The sequence below is a fragment of the Eptatretus burgeri genome, chromosome 8 (assembly GCF_056783735.1).
Source record: "Eptatretus burgeri isolate ZD-2024b chromosome 8, Ebu_testis_v1, whole genome shotgun sequence".
Taxonomy (NCBI): domain Eukaryota; kingdom Metazoa; phylum Chordata; class Myxini; order Myxiniformes; family Myxinidae; genus Eptatretus; species Eptatretus burgeri.
The window spans coordinates 39,542,516-39,556,694 of record NC_140968.1 but is presented as its reverse complement, the minus strand read 5'-3'; the positions used below and the strand labels follow the sequence as shown (position 1 = coordinate 39,556,694).

Here is a 14,179-nt window from a genome sequence, read left to right as displayed (position 1 = left end):
GGTACAGGGAGGGGAGGTGGAGCACCTCGGGTACAGGAAGGGGAGGTGGAGCACCTGGGGTACAGGGAGGGGAGGTGGAGCACCTGGGGTACAGGGAGGGGAGGTGGAGCACCTCGGGTACAGGAAGGGGAGGTGGAGCACCTGGGGTACAGGGAGGGGAGGTGGAGCACCTGGGGTACAGGGAGGGAGGTGGAGCACCTGGGGTACAGGGAGGGGAGGTGGAGCACCTGGGGTACAGGGAGGGGGGGTGGAGCACCTGGGGTACAGGGAGGGGAGTGAGCACCTGGGGTACAGGGAGGGGAGGGAGCTCGGTAGGTAGAAAACTTGAACCCCCACCACCCCACCACCCCACCCCCACAATTCCTTCCCACCTTCAGGCACCGAGACGGCGGAATCTGCTCTGAAAGCCGAAATAGACCCTGACCCCCACCCCGCCACTGACGTGTCTCAAGCTTGTCCGATCCGTGTCTCTCTCTCTCTCTCTTTCTCTCTTTCTCTCTTTCTCTCTTTCTCTCTTTCTCCTCTCTCCCTCTCTCCCCCACCTTTCGCTCCAACCACGTTTCCATCTCGCACAACCATCGACAGCCCGAGCTGCGGCTCCCCTCTCCTCGCAGCGCTGCAACACTCCCTCCCACATCCATCCTTCTCCATATATCATCCAGCACGTTCTTCCTCCCATCCGCCCCCTGCTCGGCCCGCGGTGCTGCAGCTGTACGGCTCGTGTCAGGCAGGCCCGAAGTCAGTCGGCTTCGGCTTGACCTCAAGCCGGCCCCACCTCCGACCGCGGCCTTCCTCGATGGCCACGCTCCTGCGGAAATTCGGCCTCATAACCCGCCTGCAGCAAGCGCCCGAGTCCGGTAGTCCGAAGGGATCACGGAAAGCTCTCCGGGCTGGCGGATCCAATGCAAGCAGCAGTGGCAGCAGCAACAACAACAACACGATCAACGGTGGCGGCAGCAGCAGCAGCAACAACCACGGTGGTGCGGCGGGAGGTCGTGGAGCACACAACGAGGCGGATGTGCGCAACAACGTTACGAGCGATGGGAAGCAACAGCAGAAGCAACAGCAGAAGCACAGCGGGCACGTCCGCGCACGGCGACTAATGAAGGAGCTGCAAGACCTTCGCAGGACGTCCGAACGCTTCCTGAGCGTGGAGCTGGTGGAGGACAACCTGTTTGAATGGAACGTACGGCTCTTCCAGATCGACCGCGAGTCGCCGCTGTGGCAGGACATGCGGGACTCGGGTCACGACTCGATCCTCCTGAACCTCACCTTCCCCGAGAACTTCCCCTTCTCGCCTCCCTTCATGCGTGTGCTGAGCCCCCGCATTGACAACGGCTTCGTGCTGGATGGCGGCGCCATCTGCATGGAGCTGTTGACACCGCGTGGATGGTCCAGCGCCTACACGGTCGAGGCCGTAGTCCGCCAATTCGCGGCCAGCGTAGTTAAGGGTCAGGTAAGCAACGTTATACCCATGATATACCTATTGATTAGCACGAATCCACGACCCAACGGCCATTATGTTACCACCAAGACGTCACAGCTCACGCATGACGTCACACTTGTGATACGATATTATTCTGGGTTGCTAATATAACAATAATTCCGATTAAAAAAAAAATGATCCGTAAATGGCCGACGTAGGTCGTAGGCTGAATGCGTCTGCAGTTCAACGATATGACGTCCCTTGGCGATAATTCCGGCTTTCGTAAACGATATGACGTCACGCAGCCTGGTTGCAGGCCGGGACTGGCGGTGTGACGTCACTCAAATACGTTGATATGGTTGCGTAGCCTTAAGTGGACGCTACAGTGAGCTCGGCTTACAAGTACTGGTTCCAATTTCAAACTCATTTACCCGATGCAACAGCAGGGATTGTTCCGATGAAGCATGCTGCTTCGACCTCCTTCCAAGCTAAAAACATAAATGGGAGCAAATGACTTCATTGGTGCTGATCCGCTGGAATCCTGCAGATCCTGGACTATGTACTCGGTCAATGCCCTCAGGGCTTGAACAATCCCTGGTGGGGATGGTTCAATGCCCTAAGGGCACTGGCCAAGTAGTCCTCTCCCGCACTCATCTACAACTGGGAGCCCAGAGTGGGAGGCCACAAACTAGCTGAATGTTCACATGATTTAAATAATTAAATCTTCGGGCATTGGCAGAAGTCACAAGTCGGGTCGTGCTGTGCCATCTCGCTCAGCTCAATCCTCACCGCCTGTGTCAGACACTCAGTCCTTTCTGACCATGGAATGTTGCCATAGTTGCCCGTACGCTCCCTTTAACCTCCGTGGTGGGACTACGTGTTCCATGTAATAGAGCGTGTCCACGATACACACGAGGCGGGGAGTGTGCGACACACGCCGTGTCATGCGTGACGTACCTCGACCACGGCCCCTTCAGCTGCCACAGTACAGTGTGGAATCGGATGGCCGCTAAGCGCATGCTGAGCACGCAAGTTTGCGGCAAGTGAAATACGAGGTTGCGGGCGGGAGGCAACGGGATGTTCTTCGTGTCTTGCTCGCCGTTGCTCCCCCGAGGTTGTCATTTTCCCTGAAAAAAAAAAAGAAGAGTGGATTTGCATCCGCCCGTAAATGTTGATGATATTGCAGTGAAGCGGTAATATGTGTATGAAGCTGTATGTGTACAATATGATTGCGTGTTTACTTATACGCAACATGTAGACAGTGCATCCTGTAATCCACTGGCTAGTCATGCGGTGTTTCGGATGCTCATCATGACATAAGGGTGCACAACCACTCTCACTTGGCCTGAAGAAATTCCCTCCAAAAATTGCATCTCCAACAACATAACGATGCTTGAAAAAAAAAAAACACAACCTCACACTTGAACCAAGAGGGGCTAATTCATGAGGTCTTTGGGCACCATTCATCGTACATCGAGTAACGTGAGAAGCAAAATCATCATATCAGGTTCACGGCAAGACTTGCTCATTGTACACTGAAAATAAATAAATTAATTAACGAGTTAAGTGTTGCTCTTCGAGCTCCAGCTAAATTGTGGTCACTTATTGCAGGGAAGAATCAGCCGGAAGAAGAAGGCGTTCACCCGAAAAGAGGCCGAAGCCACGTTCCGGAGTCTCGTGAAGACCCATGAGAAGTACGGCTGGGTCACACCTCCAACATCAGATGGTTGAAAAAGCATGAGACCAAGATGGCACCTTATTTGGAAACTCATCTCTGCACTGCGTTCCCACAAAAGGCCCTCCTCAACCTCCTCGGAACCGTTATCTATCGCACTGCACCACGAGGAGCAGCCCAATTGCACGTGCGAGGTCACGAGAGGAGGTGGAGGCAAGCTTTGATGGAGCACAGTACAAATCCTTCGATCCCACAAACTTTTAATCTCTCTTGTTCACCCTCACGCAACCACCATACCATTAAAAAAAAATATCAAAACATGTCATTTTAGAAGCAAGTGCAGTGCATGGAAATTCCTCAAATTTCCTTGGTGAATGCAGGCCTCTCCGTGGCATACCGCGGCACGAATACCACCACTATATAGTATGCATTTTGAGAATCACCACATCATTTGTTTTTTTCCCTTCCCCTTCCAAGTGTGGTTCCAAAACCCAGCCGTCAAATTCTATAGGTAATGGGCAGTTGAAAGGGAAACATTTGCAGTGCTCAATTTTACTTTTATCCATGATAACTCCAAAAAAAGAAACAGAAGAAGCAGAAATTGTTCTCATTCATCGTGATTTACAGGAAAAAGCACGTCCTTATGAAAAGCTTAACACTCAAGGAAAGAAAAGATGACATTTCATTTCAACGTCTCCTCCCCTATACCCAACTCCTCTCTTTCTCCTCCACCTGGCATCCTCACAAACTTATTTTCATGGCCAGAGAAGCTCAAAATGAAGAGCAGGTGCTCCAGCTGATGCTTCTCACGTTTTGTGCAATATTAGTGAGAGTACTGTGTCCCTCGTGTGCCACTGTACGGAATGCATGCTCCGTGCCTCATGCTGCACGCCCGTCCTGCTGTACATTGGCTCTTTCTGTAAATTAAACATGCATGTTCGACATCGTGTATGATGATGTCCTTGTATTGCACCGCTTCGGCAGGTGAAAAACATTTGTTATGTTGTGGTACCTGAAAGGATTACGCGGCTGAAAGCAGAACGATCGAGGTCAAAGGGATAAAAACACAGGAGCTTTGAAAACGGACAGAAGGGGATGAAATAACAATACGAGTTCACTTCGAAGGAAGTTAAATGCAAGAGGAGGCTATTTGGCCCCATCAAAGCTTGCGCTCGGATTGTCTCTCCATACTCTATCCTAAATGCTGAGCATCAAGCAAGGAAGCAACATACACCATTTTTGAAGTTTTTAGTATGATTCAGCCAGGGTTTGAAACACCCACCTCGCAGATTCAGAGCAGATGCTCCAACCATTACACCACTGAATATCGAGTTATCACCTCCATCACCAAAGGTGAACAGAGGTTATGTTTTCACTCCTGTCTGTCTGTTTGTCTGTCTGTGAACAGGGTATCTCAAAAGGTTATGAACAGATTCAGACGAAACTTGGTGGACAGGTTGGGTGTGTGACAAGGAAGAAATGATTCGATTTTGGTCAAAATCCGGATCTGGCTCCAGATACGATAATTTTTAAAGTGATTATTCATCATTGAGTGGTCGGGCAAAAATGAAATACAGCATGACACAGTATTTCATAAGGTTGTGGACGAGTTTTGACAAAACGAGGTGGATGAGTTGGTTAGATAACAACAACAAGCCGATTCGATTCTGGTTCACGTCCGGAGGCCGGATCTGGACCTGCATATCAGTGGGATACAAAATGTAAACTGTTCAGCCTGCTGGAGGTACGTGCTCTACTGAGTGTCGTTCTAGTTACATATGCAATAGCAGACACAGGTTTGTTGGATGAGAGAGGTGCAGCTTTAAGGTGTGTGGGAGAGAATTGCATACTTTGACCATTCATTATTTCTCCAAAACTGTCCAAATTGTGAAAGTTGGTGATGCGATGAATTGACTCGCATCTTGTGGACTAAGATGACATTGCAGGTGCCAGTTTCAGTCACAGGTGAGAAAAGGAGACAGTTGAGTGCAGAGGCTCCTGTCTTTCATGAAGATAGTGCTTTCAGGAAAAAGGTGGACAGCCAAAGGCCAATGTGTGACGAGTTTAACACCAAACCCAATTACAAATAGGCTGTAGAGGTGGGAAACACGCTCCGAGCAGAACCGCCCAATGTGGAGTTTAGAGCCAAACTTAATATAAGCCATAAGAAGGAAGGGAGTTCTGCATCATGGGGTTTGACAGTCACAGGAACATTTTAGCACACAACCAGGTTTCCCAGACTGCACCTGTATCCTCACCTACTCAGCCTTCGCCTCAATTTAAGACTCATGGTGGAATTTGTACATTAATCACATGCAGGACAAAGTTATTAGTACTTACCACTGTAATTTTGAGGTGAATTGCAAGGATATGGGAAAACCGACAGTGTATGAGAATTGAACTTTGGATTCACAGCCTCATGGGCCAGAGGTTCATATAGGAATGCCAAAAGGGCCAACCCGCAGTCAAGATGGTGGTGGTCTGGCAACGTTGTTGAACCACAGCATTGTCCAACTACTGTCAAAAGTTTGGTTTTATTTTTCTGACTGGTAATTGGTTAGAAATCAACGAGCAACTGGGAGAAACTTAATTTCAGCGACTTCAACTCCCACGTCGATCTCAATGAACAATTGAAGATATCGACCCAGACAGGGAGACCAGAGGAGGGCTCAAGGACTGTCCCTTTGCAAAATATCCAATTTGCACCTCAGCAGGAAGCTTTCTGTTCACAAGCAATTCGTGGTCCAACCGTCGCAAAGCCAACTTCAAACCTAATGCAGCATAACAAGACGAAGGCACTCCTTTACATTTCTCAGTTAAAACCTTCTTTTCTTAGAAACAGCATAACAGACCACACAATAGGATCAGAGTAAGAACAGGAACACAACAATTTGTAGATGTCCCATCGTCAAAGACCATGAGACCATGCCATGACCACTGAAATTTCAAATTTTGCATTTGCGTTCCAAAATTTCTGTTCAAGTCGCATGGGAGGCTGGAGAGAGAGGGGGAGAAAAAGGAAGAAAGAATAGTAGGCCAAAAAGGGACTGACTGCTTGAAGAGGTTGATAATTATCAACAACTTCCCAATGTCTTAATTGTCATGAGGATTTCTCTTTACGTTTAAAATTTTAAAAACATCCTTGAACGGAAGTTGTTCCAGTTTTCCACTGGCATTTTCAAATAAAGTTACTGACTTTTTAAAAACGGGGTTAAGGAAGAAACGACTTGAGTATTTACAGCTACAATTGCCCTCAAAAGGTTTTAATGGCTTTCCCGGAACAACAATCCAAACCATGTAGCGTTCTGCAAAGGTCATAATACCCAGATGGCACAATTGGCAACATCCATTTGATTTGCGTGTTTGTGAGTCTCAAACTAGAAAAATAGACGGATCTCATCTTCAGGTTTCAGGGCTTGGTATCTGAAAGCAAGGAGTTCATTGAACTACATCCAAGAATGCTGGCCTGTTGACAAAGTGTGGGCTTCTCCCCGACTCCGTCAGCAAGATTTCAACCATTCTTATGGCCATTTCCAAATCAACTGCGGTTGTTGGAGGTGGAATAATATAGGGAACACCACCCGGTGATATGGCAGACTGTTTGTTGAACATTATTTCAGGAATGCAGATAAGCTTCAGGAAAATGATCTCAGGAGAGCATCAGCCTAGAGTGGGGAGTGTGTCCCCACTCTGGGCTGGGCTCCTGTTTCCCACCTTGCTGCTTTTGAGGCGGTCAATAACAAGACCTTCCGCACCAGTGCACTCTCAAGACAGACTACGGTTTCCAAAAGACTAACTTTTCCACCAGCAGCAAGTAGATGGGTTCTCTATTTTATACAAGCTTACAACTGGCCAGAATCCTCCTGCTTCTCCTACCTCTGCCTTTCCGAAGCTACCCCAGGTCACAACCATTCCTCAACAAACCCTCACTTGTTCACCCTCCCAAGTCCCAGGCTGGTTGCCCACCTGCATTCATTTATCCCCTTATTCTTTCGATTGTGGAATAATCTCCCCATGTCCATCATCTCATCCTCTTCACTTCAGTCTTCCAAATGTGCTGCCCATCATTACTTCATGCACTCACGAATGAACGTCCATGGTCTCTTCGACACGCCGATTCTTTCCCATCCCGTTTCTCTCTGGACCAGTTACTCATTTTTTATTTTTTTTTCCCTCCCTGTGTAGGTCCATTTCTCTTCCATCTTTTCTCCATACCCATTGGTAGTTTGAAAAACTGCTGCCATTTTTCGTTTAGCTCCTCCTTGAGCCAAACACCATATATTTAAAAGCTCCTGCAGAACATTATTGCTGCACAGAAGAGACATTCACGTTTTCATGATGCTAACCTGTTCGGTGAGCCATTTTGATGTCAGGCAAGCACCAGGACAGTTCTTCCATCATTCCAGACTTTACATTACATGAAATATCATGAAACATCTGCACACAAGCTTTTCATCGGTATGGTGAATGCATGGCCTCACATGGCTAGGGGCAAAGAATGAGTACAGGAAGTATCCCTGGACCCTTGAAATCTGGCAGTAGGTTTTGTCGTGACAAGTCTGGGTGCACATGGTTCGATTCTGATGATGGTCTATGTGTGAAGGCAACCAAAGAAACACGACGATATGGGAGTATTTAGAACCGACTATGAGAGGGGTGGTCATAATGGTTTGAGGGTATCTTGAGGAGGGGGGGGAAAGGGCAGGGACCCAATCCTTCATTTTTGTATCTCAAGCCATGATGAAGGCGAAGTATCATTGTGATGTTCCAGATGGCAGATTATTCCTCGTGCCGATGATGTTCCACAGTGTAGACCTATTTGTATCATCACAACGTTCCTTCTCATTTGGTCTACATCATCAAGAAGTGATTTGTGAAAACAACATCCCCACACTTGCAGTGGTCAGCCCAGAGTCCTGACCGTAATACAATCGAGACACTGTGGGATGGATGTTGGGACACCAATTACAAATTTAACGACTGCAACAACAAAATATTGAAGGAAAAGATGCACATATATAAGAAATAGAGTTATTGAACCATGAAGTTATTGAACATGTCAGAGACATCTTCCCCCTATTAAAAACTGCTGGGCAGATATTCGTGTAAATACCCCTTTCACACTCACAAAACAACTAGAAGGGCACTCAGTAGAGCGTTTACCTCCGCCAGGTTGATTACTTTACGTTTTGTTTCCCACTGATAGGCTGGATATGGATTCAGACGTTTTGGACACCACCTCTCAGTTGCAAAGCTGCCATCCTCAATCCAGGGTTCCTTCCCAGGAGTGAGCATCCAGGTGTGTGTGTGTGTGTGTGTGTGTGTGTGTGTGTGTGTGTGTGTGTGTGTGTGTGTGTGTGTGTGTGTGTGTGTGTGTGTGTGTGTGTGTGTGTGTGTGTGTGTGTGTGTGTGTGAGAGAGGAGGATATACCGAAAGGCTTGTGCTGTCAAACTAATCCTTTCTGTCTGGGTAGGGGAAGGGGTGCAATATGAAATTAGGTTCTCTACAACAGATGGTGCTCTGTAACATCAAACGCCAAAATACAAATTTCAGGAAGGCACGTGACTACACTCATTTCCTAATCAGCCTGGGAGGGAAGAGGTGGATGAGTGTGGAGGGGAGAGGGGATGGAATGCTTGCAACGATCAAACAGGTGTGCTGGTGCTGTGCTTTGAACGTAGCAACGATGAAATGGTATGGAACAGAGTAACAGACGTTGTATATACTTTCACCTACAATGTGAAAAACAAGCTGGCAAATAAAAGAGAACGGTTTGAGTGTGACAATGGAAACGAATGGTGTGTCGAGGACAAAGTATAATGCAATTTAACCAAACGGATATGCATTTGTTCGATTCGAGAAAAGGATGACCTTGTGTTCGACTGAAGGTATCAGGAATTTGTAATTTGTTCAGAGATAGCTCACCAACTCTTCACGAAGGACGCAGTGGGAAGTTGGGAATTGTAACATCCACCAATTAATGGTGGCAGACGGAATGGTCAGTTTAACATCCATTCCAGTGATGGCACATGCATACCTGTAAAACATCAGGATGACAGTTTTTTTTTAGCTCTATCAGGATTCGAACCTAGGAAAGATAGCTCAGAGACAAGTGTACAGACACATTGTACCTCAAGGATACCCTGCCAGCCCATTTAACTGATTGCTATGCTCAGTTACAATAAAATTATTGTGTCCCATTACTTTTGACAATACAGTGCAGATGGAGACTATAAACTGCGGTGATCTCCTGATTCAGCAAATCGATCAAACTCATCCACGAAGGACATCATGGTTTTCCACTTCTTTCCCCAATAAAATGCACCTTCCAAATATATTCTGGTGTTCAAATGGAGCAAGAAAAGTTGATCAGATTGCTTTGTTTATGGTAATCCGAGGAATCCTCTTTAAAGGAATGGTGTGAGATGTACAATGTACGTACGTCTCTGGTTAGGTCATCTCATCTCGATTCTGGAAGAGATTAACTTTTAAAATGTGTCCGGATGTCTGTCCGTCCGTCCAGTCGTTAACTTTTTTTGCTTCTCCTCCCTTATCACCCGGTTAATTGTTCTAAAACTTGACAAATGAATACGAGACGGTTGCCCCCACAATCTCTCGGGCTTCGATTTTTCGATTTCGGATCATGGAGGCTCCCAGGGGGGAGGGGGTTACCCCCCTGAAACTTTGGTCCCTATTTTTGCTATGCCTGCCTTATCACCTGGCTGGTTGTTCTGAAACTTGACACATGAATACAATACAGTAGCCCGCGCAATCGCTTTGGCTTCTATCTAACACGGCTTTCAATCAAAATTAATAATACCTAGGGAAGGGGATCCTGTTTAATGGCAATTAGTAAATAGTGAATTTGATTATTTGTTGATCCAAATAAAAAGTTTTTGATGATGACATGCATCATAGTCAGGAATGAAAGTTTAGTTTTATTAATGTTTTGGCGAGATAAATGTTGATGCGGATGTCAGGACGTGGCCTTCAGAAGATGAAATTGTTGATGTCTGATTGGTGTGTCGACCTCGAAGCTGAGATTGTTTTAATTGTTGGTGTGCTACAGGAGTGATACTGGGACAATGGTAAATTTTTTGGCAAATGTGCGATATTGTGGAATGACATCGTAACTGATACGATGAATTCTGTTGCACTTGATAAAGCGACATACACTTGTCCATGGGAAAACAGGCTTTTTCCAGGTGAAGGGCAACTCTTTGTTGTGTTTGTCCTTGGACATTAGTTATTGTCATGGCAAATGCTGGTCAAATGGGAAACTCGTGACGACGTAGATGTATCGTGTACTTTTTACCGGTGCCAACTTGTTCGTACTTATACATCATTAACTTTGTTCCATTTGCTTGTCCAACCAATGGTAGTAGTGTAGGCATGTTTTTATCTGGTTTCTCACCAATCTTTTTGCTCCACACTACTGCCGGGCTCTAGGACCGCCCTCTTTAGAGACGAGTGGAGAGGGAGGCTTTAACGAGAGTGTGACAATGCTTTCCTACCTGGCGGCTCACTTGTTAGCGTCATGGAAATGACTCACGGACTTGAGTTACACTGAAGTTCACTAGGATTAAACTAAAGTTCACTGGGATTAAATTCAAGTTCACTGAAATTCACTGAGTTCAATGGAGTTCTCATATCCAGATTTGGATCTTACAAGGAAATATAACAGATGGAGGCCATTAAGCCCATCATGTCTGCGTGAACACCATACTAATATATCTACCTCTCCCTCCAGGGATGAAAATGCGAAAAATGCCAAAAAAAAATTAAAATTTTTTTTCTTTTATGAAGTTTTTGTAGTTTTTGTAAATTTTTTGGTATTTTTTTTTTCATTTTCTTCTTCCCCTCAGGGGAGGGAGCATGGGCTTGGTTAAAAACATACAACATGAACCACACACCAAAATTGAATCAATTCTTCCTTGTCAAACACCCAACATGTCCACCAAGTTTCATTCGAATCCGTCCACAAGTTTTTGAGATAACGTGCTATATCTTAGTTTAGCCCTATCTCTCAATGGTGAAGAATCACTTAAAAAATTCTTGTAGGCGGATCCGGATCCGGATCTTCACCAAATCTAATTAGTTCATTCTTGTCACACCCACAACCTGTCCACAAAATTTCATCCAGATGTGTCCACAATTTTTTGAGATATCCTGCACACAAACACACAAATGAAATTGCTCATTGAGCAAGGAATTTCCGGAATAACTTTGTCATATCTCCATGATCTCTGAAAAAACAAACACCTGGAAATCAATTTGGTTCTTATAAGTCGATAGTGCTACTGTTTAATGAGTTATGGCACTTAGTTTGGTCATGATCATAACTTGGAAGTCAATCGGACTTGAAATGGCGTTTTTATCGCAATTTTATTTGAAATTTTTGACCCGACCCCCCTGACATTCGACCCCCGACCGCTAAGAAGGGTGTTGGTGTAACACCCCCAATGAGACATATGGTTGGATGCAGAATTGGAAGATGCACATTTTGGATTTGGTTTAAAGTCGATACGACCATTTTATCGGATGTTATTGCAAAAATAAGAATTTAGGTTTTTCGGTGACCTTGACCTTGACCTTTGACCTAGATTCACCAAAAATGACAAGTGTCTAAGTTGGACCATGACCGACGTCTGTACCTAGATTGTTCATGATCGCTGAAACGGTGTGGCTGCTCCAGGGTAAACAAACACACAAACAGGCAAACACACAGACACACAGAATGACACACACAACCGACCAACATAATCGCCGAAATCCGAACGATTCCAACAATTAACAAACAGAAAGGGGTGAAAACATAACCACCTTCACCTTCGGCGGCAGAGGTAATAATGGTATTTCGTTCTCGCTTCCTACAGTTATGATATTCAGTTCCATGGCACAGTTAAAATTGCCAACTGGGACAGTCTGTCTCATTTGCCTTGCAAGGTGATAAATCTGAAATATCAGATCAGGTGGGTGTGTTCACACTGGGCCAGATCCAGTCTGGGCCTGTCACAGTCAAACACATGGTTGTTGAAGCAGTACGAGCAATCTCTCCACTGGTCGTTGGATACCTGAGTACCAACCATATGTCGAAGTTGTCAGAGCTATCTTTCATTTAAGGTTGTGTTATCTGTGGTATGAGGACAGTTATTCCTCCGAAGTTCAGGCAACATTATCTCGATGAGCAACATGCCAGTCACCGAAGAATCATTGAATCCAAAAAAGAACTTGGGCATTTTGTTCCACCTCTTCCATTCTTATCCATCAACATCATATCTTGCGTCTATTTTTCCTTCCTCGCCCCAGTTGTTGCAGACTTTCGCCACTGTAACACCAAGCTGCCACGAATGCCAAATGCAAACGCAGGCAATCCATCCCTCTGCCAACCACTCTTTCCATGTTCCATTGTGTCGTCACATTGCAAAACAACATTCTTCTCTCATAGCTGGCCAAGCTAATGGTCTTGTACACCTCAGGTCGAGATGTACTTTATCAAGCCATCGGCCTGTTTGGCATCACAACATCCGATCTGTATTAAAAGGGTTGTAGCATGTTTGCAATGAGCCCTCAAACACAAGATTGTGCTCGTTCCCGATGGAAGCGCGAGACACGCAAACCCCCTTCATATTTTGATCCCCCGTGTATAAACAAAACATCCGATATCAATGAACACTCACGAAGACAAAAGGCAAACGTATGGATATGATTATGATTATGTCCACCACGACATGATCCATCCGAAGGTTCCCCGATGGATACCTTGTAACGACTTTCCCCTCCTTTGAATTTATTAACTTGCACACTTTCCTCACACATATTAATACCTTCACAGTTTTTAATATGCGAGCCCGGTAGACTCATCGACACACTCACAGGTGAGAGTGATGGTGTTAGTGGCAGAATCAAGAGAGGACAGGTCTTTTATGGTAGCCCGGTCTTGACAAGGACATTGAACATAAATTAGCCGACATGCCAGTCTGAGGGTGACAACCCACGGCAGGTATTTGTCTTATAGCCTGTTCCAGATCAGCCATGGCAAAGAATTCATGTTGACTGTGCTGGCTCATTTAGGAACAAGATGTTCTTGGTTGTAGCCAACCTGTTATCAAAAGCGGCCTGAGGCCGTTATCATGCAATATGCGACTGCAGAAAACACAGTTGAGAAACTGCTTTCAATAATCGCAAACAAAGGTGTTCCTGAAGTTTTGATTTCAGATAATGATCCTCAACTTGTTTCTGGCACGTTCAATAACTTCATGGTTCAAAATAGGATGAGGTATCTCAAATCAGTGCTGTCATCGTCCGTCAAGTAATTAGTCCCCTGCCGATTTCACCAGAGGGAACAACAGGTTTGCTTTCTGTCTGTCCGTCTGTCTGTCCATCCCACCTGTGGGTTTTCCGATTTTTTTCCCATACCCTCTAACATATACAACTGAAACTTGGTACATGGCTCCATTATGATAATTAAGTTACAGAACAAGTTCGAGTTTCAGGGTGTTTTGTTAATTTTTTCAGTAATGCCCTTTTTAAACTTAGAAAAGATCACATACGAAACATGGGTCAGTTCTCAACTGCCCTGACTCCACTTCAATAAAATCATGCATTGCTATTAGGTGAAGCAGCACAGATTGGCAGGCCTCAGGCCTTAGTCCTGGGTGTTGGTTCATAGCCCGGTGAAATTGGAATGAGTCCAGGTATATAACCACAATGTAATATATATATATATATATATATATATATATATATATATATATATATATAAACACATGAGTATAAAAAGCCTGTCAAAAATGATGAGTTGGAATTATTTTATTCGAAATATTCAAGGAGACTGCTAGATATGATGTTTCGCAGCAAGAGCGTTATTTTAAAACACGTCATGTACAAATGTGACCCTATTTTCTTTATCTTCTGGGACGTTTCATTTTGACAGTTCAGCCTCATGAGCGTGCCAAAGTCTGAAGCCTCGGCCTAATGTCAGGTGTGCTTATATCTTCTTTATTGATTAGACATTTTACAGATGTACACACATGAATACTCGTTTTACTTTGCTTGTCATGTGCAGCAAATTTCAC

The 14,179-nt window shown here is 45.4% G+C and overlaps 1 protein-coding gene across 1 annotated transcript; it reads left to right on the top strand.

The window, feature by feature from the left end:
* The first annotated feature begins 462 nt into the window (after positions 1 to 462).
* Positions 463 to 4,043, top strand: LOC147021580 (ubiquitin-conjugating enzyme E2Q-like protein 1). The gene is made up of 2 exons (XM_085891618.1): positions 463 to 1,456; positions 3,038 to 4,043. The coding sequence occupies exons 1-2, from the start codon at positions 797 to 799 to the stop codon at positions 3,155 to 3,157; spliced, it is 780 nt and encodes a 259-aa protein (XP_085747744.1). The 5' UTR covers positions 463 to 796; the 3' UTR covers positions 3,158 to 4,043.
* The last annotated feature ends 10,136 nt before the right edge of the window (positions 4,044 to 14,179 follow it).

What these genes read in the sequence shown, in the direction of transcription:
- LOC147021580 (XM_085891618.1), top strand. Translation starts at nt 797, where the DNA reads ATGGCCACGCTCCTGCGGAAATTCGGCCTCATAACCCGCCTGCAGCAA. An exon ending in CCAGCGTAGTTAAGGGTCAG is followed by an intron (nt 1,457 to 3,037) that starts GTAAGCAACGTT and finishes CACTTATTGCAG; the next exon opens with GGAAGAATCAGCCGGAAGAA.